Source organism: Colletes latitarsis, chromosome 14 (genome assembly GCF_051014445.1).
Source record: "Colletes latitarsis isolate SP2378_abdomen chromosome 14, iyColLati1, whole genome shotgun sequence".
Classification (NCBI taxonomy): Eukaryota; Metazoa; Arthropoda; class Insecta; order Hymenoptera; family Colletidae; genus Colletes; species Colletes latitarsis.
In genome coordinates, this window is record NC_135147.1 from 9,280,159 (window position 1) to 9,296,371 (window position 16,213).

At 55.0% G+C, this 16,213-nt stretch overlaps 2 protein-coding genes across 2 annotated transcripts; both read right to left on the bottom strand.

The window, feature by feature from the left end:
- Window positions 1-512: 512 nt before the first annotated feature.
- On the bottom strand, window positions 513-9,307 carry LOC143350245 (uncharacterized). Its single transcript, XM_076782201.1, has 3 exons — window positions 8,923-9,307; window positions 1,810-2,831; window positions 513-518 (listed from the first exon to the last, which is right to left on the bottom strand). Exons 1-3 carry the CDS (start codon window positions 9,305-9,307, stop codon window positions 513-515), a joined length of 1,413 nt encoding a protein of 470 aa, XP_076638316.1.
- A 100-nt stretch (window positions 9,308-9,407) lies between these two features.
- Window positions 9,408-11,603, bottom strand: LOC143350246 (uncharacterized). Its single transcript, XM_076782202.1, has one exon. The coding sequence runs from the start codon at window positions 11,601-11,603 to the stop codon at window positions 9,408-9,410; it is 2,196 nt and encodes a 731-aa protein (XP_076638317.1).
- Between the last annotated feature and the right edge of the window lie 4,610 nt (window positions 11,604-16,213).

Sequence of the window (16,213 nt, forward strand, 5' to 3'; positions counted from 1 at the left end):
GGACGGCGAGGTTTGGAGAATGAAGAATGAACTCTTAACATGTTGTAACTTTATAAAGCACGGAACTTCACCGGATTAACAGAAACAATAAATTGTGGCGCAAATGGTTATAGTTGATAATTCCCGTCACAAAGCACTGTGAGAGTTCGTTAAAACAAGCGATTTCAAGTTAATTTTGAAGGTCACACCGTTCGCACTTAATTGTTTGCTATTGGTTTTGAATCTGAACAGGGATCGCGCACCGCGATTCGGTTCGGTCAAGCGTGACCCGAAAATTTCCGAATTTTGCCGAATCGCGAGCACGATAGCCCGTGAGCTCGCGCGCATGCGCGCTACCGTCAGTGGAACTTTCCGTTCGTCGAAACGGAACACACCGCCCCCCTGTTGAATGAACTAATTGAACAGTCGTAGTACGCAGTAAGTACCAGACATGTACTGGTGTGGACATGAGTGTGCACATGAGGACGCAGTAAGTACAAGCACATTACAATCTAACTTAAATCTATATAAGCTTACATCTAAGGTGCAGAAACATTACGCTTAATTTAGAGCCGTTTCGTTCGTCTTGTCCGCGTGAATCGAAACGGGAAGAAAGCACACTTTCGCGAGTGGTCGTTTATACGTGGATTGTGCGGTTTTAATAGAGACGTCGCGGACGAGACAGTCGCTTCCCGGATGGCAGTCGTCGATGCGACCGAGTTCCCATTTACACGGCGGGAGGTTCGAATTGCGGAGCAGGACAAGTTGGCCCTTTTTGGCGATGTTTTGGACTGTGCACGATTTCGGGCGCTGGGAAAGCGTGAGTAAGTAGTCCTGCTGCCACGATTTCCACAATTTTTCCGTGAGTCTCTGTAGAAGTTGCCAGCGAGATAATCGGTTTTCTTGTATGTTAAGGACGCTGGGCTCAGGTGGAGCCACGAGAGGGGACCCGATCAGGAAATGGCCCGGTGTTAAGACCGAGTACTCCTCGAGGCAGTCCGAGGCAGTGTGGGGCCCGATAGTACGTTTCAGGTGATATTTGAGGCTTTTCACAGCAACTTCCCAGAGTCCTCCAAATTGCGGCGCATTGGGAGGTAAGAAATGCCATGAAATTCCTTTTGACGCTAGGAAATTGTTAAAATTTGGATCTCTCGTGACGGATTGGTGGGCTAAAGCTACTTCGCGGTTCGCGCTATGAAATGTAGTGCCGTTATTGGAGTACACAGCGGTTGGAAGGCCGCGTCGAGATACAAACCGATGGAAAGCTACTACGAAGGCCTGTGAACTATAATCACTTACGACCTCAATATAGACCGCCTTAATTGTCAAGCAAACAAAGATCGCAATGTATGCTTTGGCAGTCTTATGACCCCGGCCTGGTGTTGTCCGGGCTTGAATCGGCCCTGCATAGTCGACCCCGGTGTGAGTGAATGGCCGTTCTACTTGTTCGACCCGCGGAGCCGGCAAGGACTCCATGAGCTCCTGCGGAATGGCAGCCCTTTCACGAGTGCATGCTACACACCGATAAAGGACAGCTCGGATGGTCATTCGCGCTCGGATGATCCAGTAATGGTTCCGAAGGTAGGCGAGAGTGAGTTGGAGGCCGGCGTGAAGGAGTTGACGATGAGTGCTTGTAATTAGGAGTGTTAGGAGTGGATGAGCTTTTAAAATAATCGGTGTCTTGGCTTTTACAGATAATCGTGCGTTTGACGGGCGGCCTCTTGCGCGAATCAAGCCGTCCGAATCGAGGAAGGGGTTCAAGGATTTGAGAGGGCTCGATTTCGACACCGGGTGAGTTTTGCGGAGAGCATTCGTTTCTACCGGGAATACCTCCGATTGGATGCGCCGCACCCAAATCATTTCGGCCCAGTGAATCTCATTGGGACTCAAAATTGAGAGAGACGCCTTGGGTGACGGAATGGGTTGGGTGAGAGGATCCCTTTGTCTCGCTTGTGTTCGGAGATTGTCGATGAAACGCTTAACATATGCGGTGACTCGGAGAAGTTTTGGCCACGAGGAATATCGTTGTTCTAATTCCCAGGGAGCTGCGGTAGCGGTCAGGATTCTGATGGTTTGGCCCCTTTCCTCCTCGGAAGCATCCGGAGCAGTGACGTAACCTAAATGGGGCCACTCCTGGGGATTCTTTCGAAGCCACTGTGGTCCTGACCACCATAATCGGTGAGATTTTAACTCAGATAATGAGACTCCACGGGAAGCACAGTCCGCTGGATTGTCATCTGTCGGGACGTGATGCCAGCTTGATTGGGGCACAAGTGTTTGAATCTTGGCAACGCGGTTCGCCACGAACGTTTTCCACCGCGAAGGTGATTGATTCACCCACGTTAACGTGATTTGAGAATCCGTCCAACAGTGACAATCCATTGGCCTGTTCATCAGGGACGTCTGAATGAACTTGATGAATCGAGTAAGGAGTAGGGCAGCGCATAGCTCCAATCGAGGGACGCTGACCGTTTTTACCGGAGCAACGCGAGTTTTCGCCATTAGAAGGGCCGAACTGACTGTCCCATCCTCGAGAACACTTCGGAGATAGACCACCGCAGCATATGCCTTTGTTGAAGCGTCCGAAAAGCCGTGAGGGCTTTGAGTGGTGAAGACTCTTGGCGAGGTTTTCCGAGAAATGGTGAGTAAATGGAACTCGGCAAATTCGGAACAAACTAAGCGCCATTCTTGAAGATAGTCTGGCGGAACTGTATCATCCCAGTCGCACTTCAAGGACCAGAGTTGTTGGAGGAGAATTTTGGCTAGTACGACAAATGGAGCGACCCAGCCCATAGGATCCAATAATTTGGCGATTGAAGAAAGCATTTCGCGCTTGGTGGTAATTTGATTGCCTGGAGTCAATGCATGGAAATAAAACTGGTCTGTGACAGGGTTCCACGTTAGGACCAGCACTTTTTTTTTTTTTTTTTTTTTTTTTTGTCGTGGGGAAAATCTTCGAAAGACTCCCTCCCACCTCCTTGGGGAGAGGTGGGAGGCGTGTGTGGGATTCCCCGCGCCCGTACAACGACAGGCGCGGGACCTACCCACTAAAAACCCCACGGTGACCCTTCGGCACGCTTTGGGAGGATACCGGGAATCGCTCGAAGCATTCTTCCGGTATCCTCCCCGTGCCCGCGCTTTCGCGCCCATCCCCCGGGGGGACAATCGGTCCCCCCAGTAGACACACTGCCTCATAGCGGCGGGACGGGGCCACTCCATCCCGCCGCTATCCGTCCCGGGGCCGCGTTTAGTGGCGGCTGCGAACCCCAACTCGCAACCGCCCGCGACCCCGTTTCCATCCCTCGGCGGCCGGGCGTTCATGGCCGCACCAGACCGCCGAGGGTGCCTCCCCTTGCGTCGGACCGGTAGGGGAAGGCACTCCTACCCCCAACCGGTCCGACCCGGCGCCGCCTGGCGGGAGGAGGGTCCCCTCAGGACCCCCCTCCCAGCCTAGGTCATCCGCCACGCCGAGGCGGCCGCCCGCGACGCCTCGCGACCGGGCGACGACCTCGGGCCACCGCACGAGCGCGCGCTTCAGCACGCCGCTGAAGCTCGCGCTCCCTCCCCGCGGCCTCCTTCTGCAACATTACGTTCTCGCAGAAGGAGGCCACGGCCCTCCACTTCTCCTCGCTGCCGAGCATGGCGCGCACCACGCCCGGCAGCGAGACATCCCGCCCGACGACGCCGACCAGGACACGGCGCTCCCCCTCCCACGCGGGGCATACCTCCAGGGTATGATCCGCCGTGTCCTGCTCAGCGTCGCAGTGGCAGCAACGCGCCGTCGGCTCCTTCCCTATCCGGCACAGGTATCTTCCGAAGCTGCCATGCCCGGAAAATACCTGTGCCAGCCGGTAGGTGAGGCTGCCATGGCCTCTGTCCAGCCACTCCTTCAGGAGTGGCCGAACAGCCCCGACAGTCCGGTGCCCCGCGGTTGGCAGAGCCAGCCGCTCCTGCCACGCGAGCAACACGGACTGCCGGGCCTGGCGCTTCAAATCGCCCCAAGCAGGTTCCTGCCCGCCCGGGACCGCCCCCACCCCCGCGCGACGTTCGTCGCGGTGCCGGTACATCACCGCGTGCGACCGCGCGAGCAGGTCCATGGGCGGCGTCCCCGCTAGAACCGTCGCCGCCTCATGTGACATGGTCCGATACCCGCGGACGACCCTGAGCGCCATGCGCCTCTGCACCCGACGCAGCATAGTCATGCTGCGCCGGGAGGCAGCCAGGTCGTCCGCCCAGACGGGGGCCCCGTATAGGGCCACCGACTGGACCATTGCCACATAGAGGCGACGAACTCGGCCCGCCGGGCCCCCCAGGTTGGGCAGGATCCGGCCCAGAGCCGCAACCATCCTTTCCAACCGGGGGACCAGGCAGCGGAAATGCTTCTCGAAACGCCAGTGGCTATCGAGGATCAGCCCCAGATACCTGATCTGGGGCTTCACCTCGATGTCAGCCCCACCCACCCGAATCAGAGGGGGTGGCGGATCCTGCCGAGGTGAATGAAACGCAATCACCTCGGTCTTATGGACCGCCACCGTCATCCCCATCCCCCTGATCCGGTCGACGACGCGTTGCGACCCCTCCTCCGCGCGATGCATGGCCCTCCCCCAGTGCGCCCCGACGGCCAGCACCAGTGTGTCATCCGCATAACACACCGTGCTGACGCCGTCGGGGAGGCCGGCCCGCAACACCGAGTCGTACGCGATGTTCCACAGGAGTGGCCCGAGGACCGACCCCTGCGGAACACCGCAGTACACCTCCCTCCGCATATCACCATCCCGGCCCGGATACTCGATCCACCTGCCGCGGAGATAATCCCCGACGACCGCCCTGAGACAAGGGGGGACTCGATGATATTCGAGTCCCCTCCTTATCTCTTCCCAGGGGAGGGTGTTAAAGGCATTGGCAATATCCAAGGATATTGCCAATGCCACCCCTCCCCGGGAGACGGCCGCCTCCGAGAGGGCCCTCACACGACCTATCGCGTCGATAGTCGATCGGCCCCCCCGGAAACCGAACTGGCAGTCGGCCAGACCGGGATCACCCCGCGACAGGTGCTCGACGAGGCGGGCAGCAATCACACGCTCGAAGAGCTTGCCCACCTCGTCGAGGAGACAAATGGGCCGGTATGCGGAGGGAGACTCCGCGGGCCGACCCTCCTTCCGGAGGAGGACCATCCTCGCCACCTTCCAACTGGGGGGGAATCGCCCGTCCCTCAGGCAGCGGTCGAACAACCGCCTGAGGTCGGCCCCAAGGACGCCATGGGTCAAGACCCAAACCCGGCCGGGCACACCATCCGGACCCGGGGCCGTGTTACGAACCCCGAGCCGTCTGATGGCCGCTGCCAGCTCCTCCTGCGTGACCCCCAGCTCGGCCGTCCACTCCACTGGGACAGCCGCCGCCGCCGGAGGACGCGGTCCCCTCTCCCCAATTGGGAAGAGTGTATTGACCACGTCCTCCAGCAGCCGGGGGTCAAGACCCTCGGTGACGGGGGGCGCCCACGGGCGGAGCTTATTCAGCACCACCTTATATGGGCGCCCCCATGGATCGTCATCAAGGGTCTGGAGGAGCTCCTTCCATGCCTGGGTCTTGGCCCGTTTGATGGCGACCTGCAGAGCAACCCGCGCCACGCGGTATGCTCCATACAGGTCATCAGCTGCCCTCGCTCGCGCCACGCCGTCGCCTGTACGTTGACGACGGCGCGCGCGGGTGTACTGGCGTCGGGCGCGGACAGTCGCGACTCGCAACTCCGCGATCGCGTCCGACCACCAGTACACCGCCCGGCGAGGAGAAGCCCGCCCGACCCGAGGCATCGCCGCGTCGCAAATATCCGCGACCAATGCTCCGAGCCGGGCGACCTCCTCCTCTATGCTCGGCAACTCGGCCGCTCCCTGCGGCCAAGTTGCAGCGAGGGCAGCTGCCATCAGGGCGTCCTTGTCCAGGCGCCGAAGCGCCCAGCGGCGTGGTGGGGTGCCACGCAGGCGGCCGTGTCGGGATGCACTCGCGGCGGCAGAGACCTCCATCCGGATGTACCGGTGATCGGAGAGTGTCTCTGCCCCCGCGACCACGTGCCAACCCGACACCATGCGCACGGCGTTGGGGGTCGCGAATCCAACATCCACGATGGACCCCCCATATCGCCGCACGCATGTGTGCTCCGACCCCCGGTTCAATACCCGGAGGTCGAGCCCCGCCGCCCAATCGCCCAGGATCCCGCCGCGAACGGAGGTCCTGGGGGATCCCCAAGCCACCGACTTGGCATTAAAATCCCCCAGGACCAGCACCGGCCGGGCCGCGTAGCGCTGCACGCATGCCGCGACCTCGGCCAAGTACAGCTCGAACGCAGCGTGACCGCTACGGGGCGAAATGTAGCACCCCACCACAGCGACTCCCCCCCAGTCCACGGCGACGAATCCCCGACCGCGCTCCAACAAGGAGAACGGTGGGGACCCGTCGCCCCCTCCCCATACCGTCGCCACCAAGCCGTCCGCGTCGCCCACCCAATGAGGGTGATCAGGGACGCGGTACGGCTCGGCGGCGACCGCCAGGCCAACCCCCCACTCCGCGAGGACTTGGGACATCAAGTCCTGTGCCGCGCGGCAGTGGTTGAGGTTGGCCTGGAGGAGGAGGCGGGGCGGCATTAATTAATGGCCGCGCCAGCCTCCTCCCGGCCGTCCGTCCCCGTAGCACCGTCCACCTCCATGGAGGACGATGCCACCGCCCTCGGCACCGGAGCCGGTGCAGCCCGCCTCTTCCTCTCCTTCCGGGAGGGGGGGGAGCACTTCTTGCTCCCCACCCTGTGATCGGCTGGCCTCCCCATGTCCGCACACAGCGGGCAGTGGGGGGCCGCCGAGCACTGGCTCGCACGGTGCTCTTTGGCACCGCAGCGGTAACACTGACCGCTGCGGTCCACCGGCGAGGTGCACCACTGCCTCACGTGCCCCAATTCGAGGCAGCGGTGACACTGGAGCGGGCGCGGCGCGAGGATTTCCACTCGCGCCGAAACCCACCCCACCAACACCCTCCCGGATTCCGCCACCTTACGGGCGGCGGAGAGGGGGCACCGGGCCCACACCGACCCGAGGCCGGAGGGCGACCTGCGGATCTCTCCGATCCGCAGGTCCTCCACAGGACAGTCCCCCGCCCTCGCAAGGGCACGGGACACATCCTGTGCGCTGACCGAGTCGTCCAGCCCACAAATGCGCATCTCCGTGCGCTTCGTGGGCCGGGCGACCCGGACACCTCGCTCGCCCAGCTGCTCCCGGAGCCTCTGGGCGAGACGATCCGCCTTCGCGCCGCCTTCTGCACCGGGGATCTCCAGCAAGAGACCCCCGGTCACGGCCCTCTTCGCCCTCACGGAGGCGATGCCCAGCTCTTCCAGGGAGATATTCTCCCTGGCGAGCCGCATCGCCTCCGCGAGGGTCAGGTCGCCCCCCTGCGCAACAGTCAGCGTCACCGCTGCCGTTTTTGGGGGACGACCTGGTCGTGCCTTCCCGACCTTCGCGGCCTTTACCTTGGCCGCCGGCGGCGGAGGCGGAGGCTGCGGTTGCGAGGCCTTCCTCGCCGCCCGCTTCGCCTTCCGCCCCACCACCTCACTCCACGCCACTCCCCCTTGGGAGGGTGCTGTGGAGGACGCGACCACCGCGACCACGGGTACACCACCCCCCTTGGGGGTCGCGACCCGGGGCCCTGGTGCCGCAACGCTGGGCGGAGCCTTCACTCCGCCCTTCTTTGCCTTCCCCGACTGTACCGGAACAGGTCGGGGAGGCACCGCCTTCCTGCTGACCGCTCTTCCGGCGAGGAGCTCCTCCCGGAAGGCAGCCAGCTTGCCATCAATCATGTCCCCAATCCTCCTCAGAAGATCGTCTTCTGAGGAGGACGGGGACTTCTTCACGGGCGGAGTGCGGGTGGAGGGGCCCGCGGTGCCCCGCACCACTGCCGCCGCACCCCGTTTAGTTACCTCCGCCGAGGGACGCGGCGGTGGAGGAGGAGGGAGGATGGGAGGGAGGGCCGCGCTGTTCCACAGCGCCTCTGCCCTCCTCCTCCCCTGTCGCTCCTCCTCCAACAGGAGCTGCAGACGGGCGTTCCGCCCTCTGAGCTCCCGCGCCGCCTCCCTCATTTCCTCCGCCGCGGCCTTCAGGGCCTCCGCGCCACCGCTTTTCTGCCCCTTAAAGGCGCAGGCAGCGGCGACTTTCTCCACCCGCCTCAGGGACGAGGAGATCCTCTCCGATATCTCCTCGGTCACCTCGTCCCTGAGGCAACTCAGCCTCACCGACGGGCTCATCGCCCCGCCCACCTCGACGACGGCCTGCCCCGTCCTCTTCCTCTTAGAGCCTATGTGGCTCGTGCTGGAGGAGAAGGACGAGACCGACGCCGTCTCGTCGTCCTCCTCCACCCTCCACGAAGCCGGACCTGGCGCTGAGTGGGGCGCGAGCGCCGCCACCCTAACCCCAACCCCGTCTCCGTCCTCCCCAACCGACAAAACCCGCCCCATCCCCATTTTATTTTCTGTGTCCATAATAGTCCCACGAGATGGTCGGAAATAAAGGTCCACCCGGGCAGAGCCGCCTTACCCGGGTAAGCCTAATACTCCGGGGGTTCGGCAGGTTCCCCGGAGGTGGTCGCTTGGGATTGGGCCTTCTCCCCCAACCATGCATCCCATCGCCGCGCACCATAGCTTAGGATTGGAGGGCGATTTTATAGAGTCGCCATACTCGTGGCCCAGGCGGTTAAGCCAAGACCCCCGTTCCTCCTGCCGTCACGTACCATTCACAAAACCAATAGGGAATTGTGAATGGGTCGTTGTGACGACCAACAGGAGGCTTACGGTGTGTGTATGACTCGGGTACCCCGGGTTCGTTAAGCCCGTACTGCAGCTGAAAGGCTGGCAGCCCCTGAGGGATAGGCCCAGCACTGAAATATTTTCGTCGATTTGAAAGAATGTACTGACGGCTAAATCGTGCTTGGCCTCGTCGATGTCGGACAACAGCCAGCCGTCGTTGCTCGCCCATTTGCGTAACGAAAAGCCTCCCTTTTGAAGCAATAGGATCGTCTGGTTGCGGATCAGGCGCAGTGACGTGAGGTCGTCACTTCCGAAGAGGAAATCGTCAACGTACGCTTGGTAGCTTAAAACTTGCACTGCGACCGGGAAGGAGGAACCTTCGTCCTCGATTAATTGTCTCAACACTCTGAGAGCGAGATATGGCGCTGGAGTTGTGCCATATATTACCGTGAGCAGCTGGTATTCGTCAATCGGAGCAGAAGGAGACTCGCGCCAAAAGATGCGCTGAAAATCGACGTCGTGAGGATGAACGAGGATCTGCCAATACATTTTTTCGATGTCGGCCACGTAGACATATTGGAATTGACGCCAGCGAATCAGGATTGCGATCAGGTCCTGTTGGAGTTTTGGCCCACTGTGCAAATGTTGATTAAGGGATTTGCCATTTGAAGTGCTGGCTGGAAGCGTTGAAAACAACGCGAAGACGCGTCGTTTGACTAGTTTGGCGAATAACAGGATGGTGCGGAATGTAATAAGCATTTGGAGGTGCTATGGGCGACGGTGGATCCACCTTTCGCATATGCCCAAGAAACTGGTATTCCGAAAGAAATTCCTGATATTCGCGTTTGGAATTGGGGTCTCGTTTTAGGCGATTCTCTTGAGATCGCAAACTGCTAAGCGCTCTCGATCTGGAATCTCCGAGGTGAATCGGTCGGTCGTCTCGAAACGGCAATCGAACAATGTAAGGGCCTTCTGAGGTTCGCGAATGAATTTCAGCGAAATGACGTTCGCAATTTTGTTCGTCAGGTGTCAAAACCGCGGGAGTTGGGAGCTCCTCGACTTCCCAGAAGCGGCGCAGATTGTGATCAAGGTATTCGAGGACGGACAAATGGATGTGGACGTCATCAGGGCCGGGAATTTGGATGGGACCGGACAGGATCCAGCCCAAGGCCGTGCTTTGCGCGGTCGGGACACATCCTGAGCCTCGAATGACGCCTTGGAGTAATAGCTGCCCGTATAAATCCGCTCCAATAATAATGTCAATAGGGTTGGAGCTCATAGGATCCATGTCCGCCAGATTTAGCTCTGCAAGGTAAGGCCATGTAACGTTTTGTTTCTGGCGAGATGGGACATACCTGGTCAATGTTTGCATTATAATCGCGGTCGTCGAATATGCAGGCTCGTTCTGGTCCGCAGGTTTAATTGATATAGATGCTACTTGATGTGTGAAAGAGTGTTTCTCGCCAATTCCACTAATTCGCGTGTATTGCGATGTTCGTTTTAAACGGAGCAGTTGCGCTAAATTTTCGGTAATGAGGGTCGCTGCTGACCCTTGGTCGAGAAGGGCTCTTGCAGTAACGCACCTGCCTTGAGGAGAATGCACCTGAACCCGCTCTGTTGAAAGCAGAACAGTTATCTTCAACAGTGAATTCGTCGATAAATTTGAACTAATTTCGATTTGGTCGTTAGATATCGAAGAACCAGCCCTTGACGCTGTGACCGAGGAATTTTTGTTTACCGGGAAATGCAACAACGTGTGATGCCTTTGATGGTACTCCTTACAACAGTGCGGATTCTTACACAGTGCAGTGGAATGGCCGACGAAAAAGCAATTGACGCACCGGTTTTGTTGCTTGATTAATTGATAGCGCTTGGAAGGGGATTTTCCCAAAAACTCGGAACATTGATAAATGAGATGATTTTGTTTACACAATGCGCACGAAATTTTGCTAGTAGCGGTTGAATGCGCGTGGAAGGTTTTCGGCAAAATCGATTTTGGTTTTTCTGGTTCGCTCGGTTTGTCGCGTTTAGTGACCGGCATCGCTTCTAATGAGCGAATTCTTTTTTCTAAAAACGCGTCGAATTCGCGGTACGTGCAAAACACGGTCGTGTCACCCAGATTAAACTCCCACGCCTTCCGCGTCGTGCGATCTAGCTTTTGTGCACCGAGAAAAACGAAAATGTCGCTCCAATGGGCGACTGGCCTGTCAAGGTTTTGTAGCATTTCGATCGACATATTAAGTTTGTCACGCAACGCCCGCAGTTCAAATTGAGTCTCGGACACAACGGTCGGTAATGTAAACAACACATTCAAATGGGTGGATATAAGTCGGTGCTTGTTTTCGTAAGGAGGCGTTATTATTTTCCACGCGACTTCAAAATTATGGTCTGTGACCGGTAAGTGACTCACCGCGAGGCTCGCTTCGCCCTTCAACGACGCGTGCAAGAAATGGAGGCGTTCCACGTTGGACAAGGACTGGTTGTCGATGACCATGGAGGTGAAGCGGTCACGAAAACTTTCCCAATGTTCAAATGTGCCCTCGAACGTGGGAAGGTTAATCCTGGGTAGATGGGCCGTTGGATGTTGTGGAGCGACGTTCAAATTCTGACCGTTGGCCGCTGCTGGATCCGGTGGAGGAGACACCCCCATGAGGACTTCTGCCATGAAGTCCAATGCCTCCTGATATTTCTGTTCGCATGTGGCCAATAGGTCTTCCGCGAAGTAGGTGTAGGTGGCCTTTATTTTATGGTCGGCCACGGCTGAGATTTTTGCGTCCAAATCCTGGCATTGCGCGAAGGTTTCCTTGGTCATCGCCATGCGGTTTTGCTTCACGGCGACCGTCATTTTTGCCTGCCCCAGTTTTTTTAAATTGGTAAGAGCGCGTTCGATCGAACGCATCGCTTGCGATTGCTTGTGCAGCAATTCTTCAATTGAGTTCATTTTCGATTTAGATCGGCTTCTTCCTCGACTCCAATCCGGCTCGAAGGACCAAAATGTTCTGTTTGGAATGAGAGCTGATTCGCCCCTTTTTTTTAAGAACTGGACGGCGAGCTTTGGAGAATGAAGAATGAACTCTTAACAAGTTGTAACTTTATAAAGCACAAAACTTCACCGGATTAACAGAAACAATAAATTGAGGCGTAAATGGTTATAGTTGATAAATCCCGTCACAAAGAACGGTGAGAGTTCGGTAAAACAAGCGATTTGAAATTAATTTGGAAGGTAACACGGCTCGCACTTAATTGTTTGGTATTGGTATTGAATATGAACGGCGATCGCGTACCGCGATCCGGCTCGCACAAGCTCGACCCGAAAATTTCCGAATTTTGCCGAATCGCGAGCACGATCGCCCGTGAGCTCGCGCGCATGCTCGCTACCATCAGTGGAACTTTCCGTTCGTCGAAACGGAAAAATACTGCATCCTTACTAGCTTCCTCCTCGCTCACTAGCTCAATGCTTGCACTCTAGCTTACTGCTCTCTTACCAGCTTAATGCTTGCTCACCAGGTTACTGGTTACTTACTAGCTTTCGGCTTGCTTACTAGCATACTGCTTCCTTACTAGCATACTGCTTCCTTACTAGCTCCCTGCTGGCTTACTAGCTCACTGCTTGCTAACTAGCTTATTGATTGCTTACAAGCCTACTACTTACTTACTAGTTTAGTGATTGCATACTAGCTTACGGCATGCTTACCAGATAACTGCCTTCATACTAGCCTGCTTCTTGCTTTCTAGCTTACTGCTTGCTTACTAGATTACTGCTTGCTTCCTAGCTTACTGCTTGCTTACTGTATTACTGCTCGCATAATAGCATACTGCATGCTTACTGGCTCACTGCTTGCTTACTAGCTTACTGCTTGCTCACGAACTTACTGTTTGCTTAGTACCATACCGCTTTTCTGCTAGCTAACTGCTTTGTGACAAGCCTGCTGCTTGCTTACTAGCTTATTGGTTGCTTACTAGCTTACTGCTTGATCAACAGCTAACTGCTCTCTTCATAGCCTGCTGCTTGCCATCTAGTTTACGGCTTGCTTACTAACTTGCTGCTTGCTATCTAGCTTACTGCTTGCTCATTGGCATACTGCTTCCTTTCTAGCTTCCTCCTCGCTTACTAACTCACTGCGTGCTTACTAGCTTAGTGCTAGCTCACTCGCTTACAGCTCGCTTACCAGCCTGCCGCTTGCCTTTTAGCTTACCGCTAGCTTACTAGCTTACTGCTTGCTTACTTGCTAATTCCATTCTTTCTAGCCTGCTGCTTGCTTACTAGCTTACTTGTTTCTTCCTAGCTAACTGCTTGCTTACAAGCATGCTGCTTCCTTACTAGTTTCCTGCTTGAATAACTAGCATACTGCTAGCATACTCGCTTTCTGCTTGCTAACTAGCCGGCAGCTTGCATACTAGCATACAGCTATGTTACTAACCTACAGCCTGCTTACTAGCTTACTGCTTCCTTACAACCTACCAGTTCTAGTAAGCGTGGAGGAGGCTAGTAAGGATGCTGTATGCTAGAGAGGAAGCAGTAAGCTAGTAGCTATCAGTAAACTAGTAAGCAACCCGTAAGCTTGTAAGCAAGTAGTAAGCTAGTTAGCAGGCAGTTAGCTTGTTTGCAAGCAGGAAGCTAGAAAGTATGCACTATGCTAGAAAGCAAGCAGCAGGTTAGTCAGCACGCAGTAGGCGAGTAAGCTAGCAGTAAGATAGTTAGCAAGCAGCAGGCTAGTAAGCAAGCAGTGAGCTAGTAAGGAAGCAATTAGCTAGTAAGCAAGCAGTAAGCTAGTAAGCAACCAGTATGCTAGTATACAAGCTGTAAGTTCGTAAGCAAGCAGTGAGCTCGTACGGTAGCAGGGTGCCAGTAAGGAAACAGTATGCTAGTAAACAAGCAGTAAGCTAGATAGCATGCAGCAAGCTAGTAAGCAAGCAGAAAGCGAGAAAGCATGGAGCAGGCTAGTAAGATAGCAGTTAGCTAGTAAGCAATCAGTAAGCTAGTAAGCAAGCAGTAAGATGGTAAGGAAGCTGTTAGCAAGTTAGCAACCACCAGGCTAGTAAGAAAGCAATTAGCTAGTAAGAAAGCAGCGTGCTAGTAAGCAAGCAGTAAGCTAGCAAGCATGCAGTGAGCTGGTAAGCAAGCAGGAAGCTATTAAGGAAGCATTACGCTAAAAAGCAGGCAGCGGCTTAGTAAGAAAGCAGGAAACTAGTTGAAAGCAGTATGCTAGTAATCGAGCAGTAAGCTAGAACGCAAGCATGGCGCTAGTAAGCATGCAGTAAGCTAGAACGCAAGCAGCAGGCTTGTAAGCAAGCAGTAAGCTGGTAAGCAAGCAGTGAGGTAGTAGGCGAGCCGGGAGCTTGTAAGCGAGGAGGAAGCTAGTAAGGAAGCTGTATGCTAGAATGCAAGTAGTAAGCTAGCAAGGAAGCAGTAAGCTAGCAACAAAGCAGTATGCTAGTAACTAATCAGGAAGCTAGAAAGCAAGTTGTAAGCTGGTAACAAAGCTGTTAGGTAGTATGCTAGCATTAAGTTGGCAACAAAGCAGTATGTTTGTAAGCATGCAGTAAGCTAGTGAGCAAGCGGCAAGCTAGTAAGCGAGTAAGCTTGCAGTAAGCTAGTAAGCATGCAGTGAGCTAGTAAGCAAGCAATTAGCTAATAAGCAAGCAATTAGCTAATAAGCAAGAAGTAAGCTAGTAAGCAAGCAGTAAGCTGGTGAGGAAGCAGTTATATGGAAGGAAGTAGTGAGCTAGTAAACAAGCGGTAAGTTAGTGAGGAAGCGGTGAGCTAGTAAGCGAGCAGTAAGCTATGAAGCAAGCTGCTGGCTAGTAAGAAAGCAGTAAGCTAAGAAGAAAGCAGGAATGTAGTGAGAACGCAGTTAGGTAGTAAGCAAGCCGTATGCTAGCAAGCAGGCTGTAAGCTAGTAAGCGAGGAGGAAGCTAGTAAGCAAGCAATAAGCTGGCACGCAACCAGTTAGCTAGTAAGCAAGTAGTAAGCTAGTAAGCAGGAAGTAAGCTAGTAAGCAAGAAGTAAGCTAGTAAGCAAGAAGTAAGCTAACAAGGAAGCAGGAAGTCAGTAAGCAAGCAGTGAGCGATTCAGCGAGCAAGAAGCCAGTTAGCTATCAGTAAGCTAGTATGCGAGCGGGAATCTAGTATGGAAGCAGCCTCCTAGTAAGCAATCAGTGAGCCAGTAAGCAAGCAGGAAGCAAGTAAGGGAACAGAAATCCAGAAGACAAGCAGTGAGCAACAAGGAAACTAGCAAGCAAGCAGCGGACTAGTAAGAAAGCAATTAGCTAGTAAGATAGCAGTTAGCTAGTAAGCAAGTAGTAAGCTAGTAAGCAAGCGGTAATCTAGTAAGCAACCAGTGAGCTAGCAAGCAGGCAGCAAGCTTGTTAGAAAGCAGTGAACGAGTAAGGTAGCAGTAATGTAGTAAGCAAGCACTGAGCTAGTATGCATGCAGGAAGCAAGTAAGGGTGCAGTACGCTAGTAGAAAAGCAGTAAACTTGAAAACTAGCAGCAAGCCAGTAAGCGTGCAGTAAACTAGAAAGCAAGCAGCAGGTTTGTAGGCAACCAGTAAGCTAGTATGCAAGCAGCAAGCTGGTAAGAAAGCAGTATGCTAGTAAGCAAACAGTAAGCCACTAAGCAAGCTGTAAGCTATTAAGGAACACGTCGGCTTGTAAGCAAGCAGCAGCCTAGTAAGGAAGTTATTATCCAGTAAGAAATCAGTATGCTAGTAAGCAAGCAGTAAGCTAGTATGCAAGCAGTGAGCTAGTAAGCGAGGAAGCAGCTAGTAAGGAAGCAGTATTCTTGTATGCTGGCTGTGAGCTAGTAAGAAAGCAATTGGCTGGTGAGAAAGTGGTATGCTAGTAAGCAAGCAATAACCTAGAAAACAAGCAGCAAGCTAGAAAGCAAGCAGCAGGCTAGTAAGCAACCAGTCAGCTAGTATGCAAGCAGTAAGCTAGTAAGCGAGCAGGAAGCTAGTAAGGAAGCAGCCTGCTAGTAAGCAAGCAGTGAGCTAGTAAGCAAGCTGGAAGCTTGTAAGCGAGTAGTGAGCTAGTAAGGAAGCAGTATGATAGTAAGGATGCAGTAATCTAGTAGGCAACCAGTAAGCTGGTAAGTGAGTGAGAAAGGGGAGTTCTGGACAGGGGGCTCCGGGGGGGGCGCGGAGGGGGGGGGGAGATTTGGGTGAGGGTTGGTGGGGGATGGGGGCCTGTGCGTCGGAGTGGGGGGTGGCCCGGGGTGGGTCCGTCGGGGGGTGGCAGTCTGAGTGGGAGGTCGGTAACTATTACCGACAGTCGATAATTGGTATCTACGGTCGGTAATTAGTATCTATGGTTGGTTATTAGTATTTATGGTCGGTAATGAGTATCAACGATCGATAATTGACATTTGCGGCTGGTAATTAGCAGAGGTTAGAAAATGAAAGTGGATAATTGCCTGGTATCGATAAAAAGGGAAGGGGGGATAAATTAGGTGCAT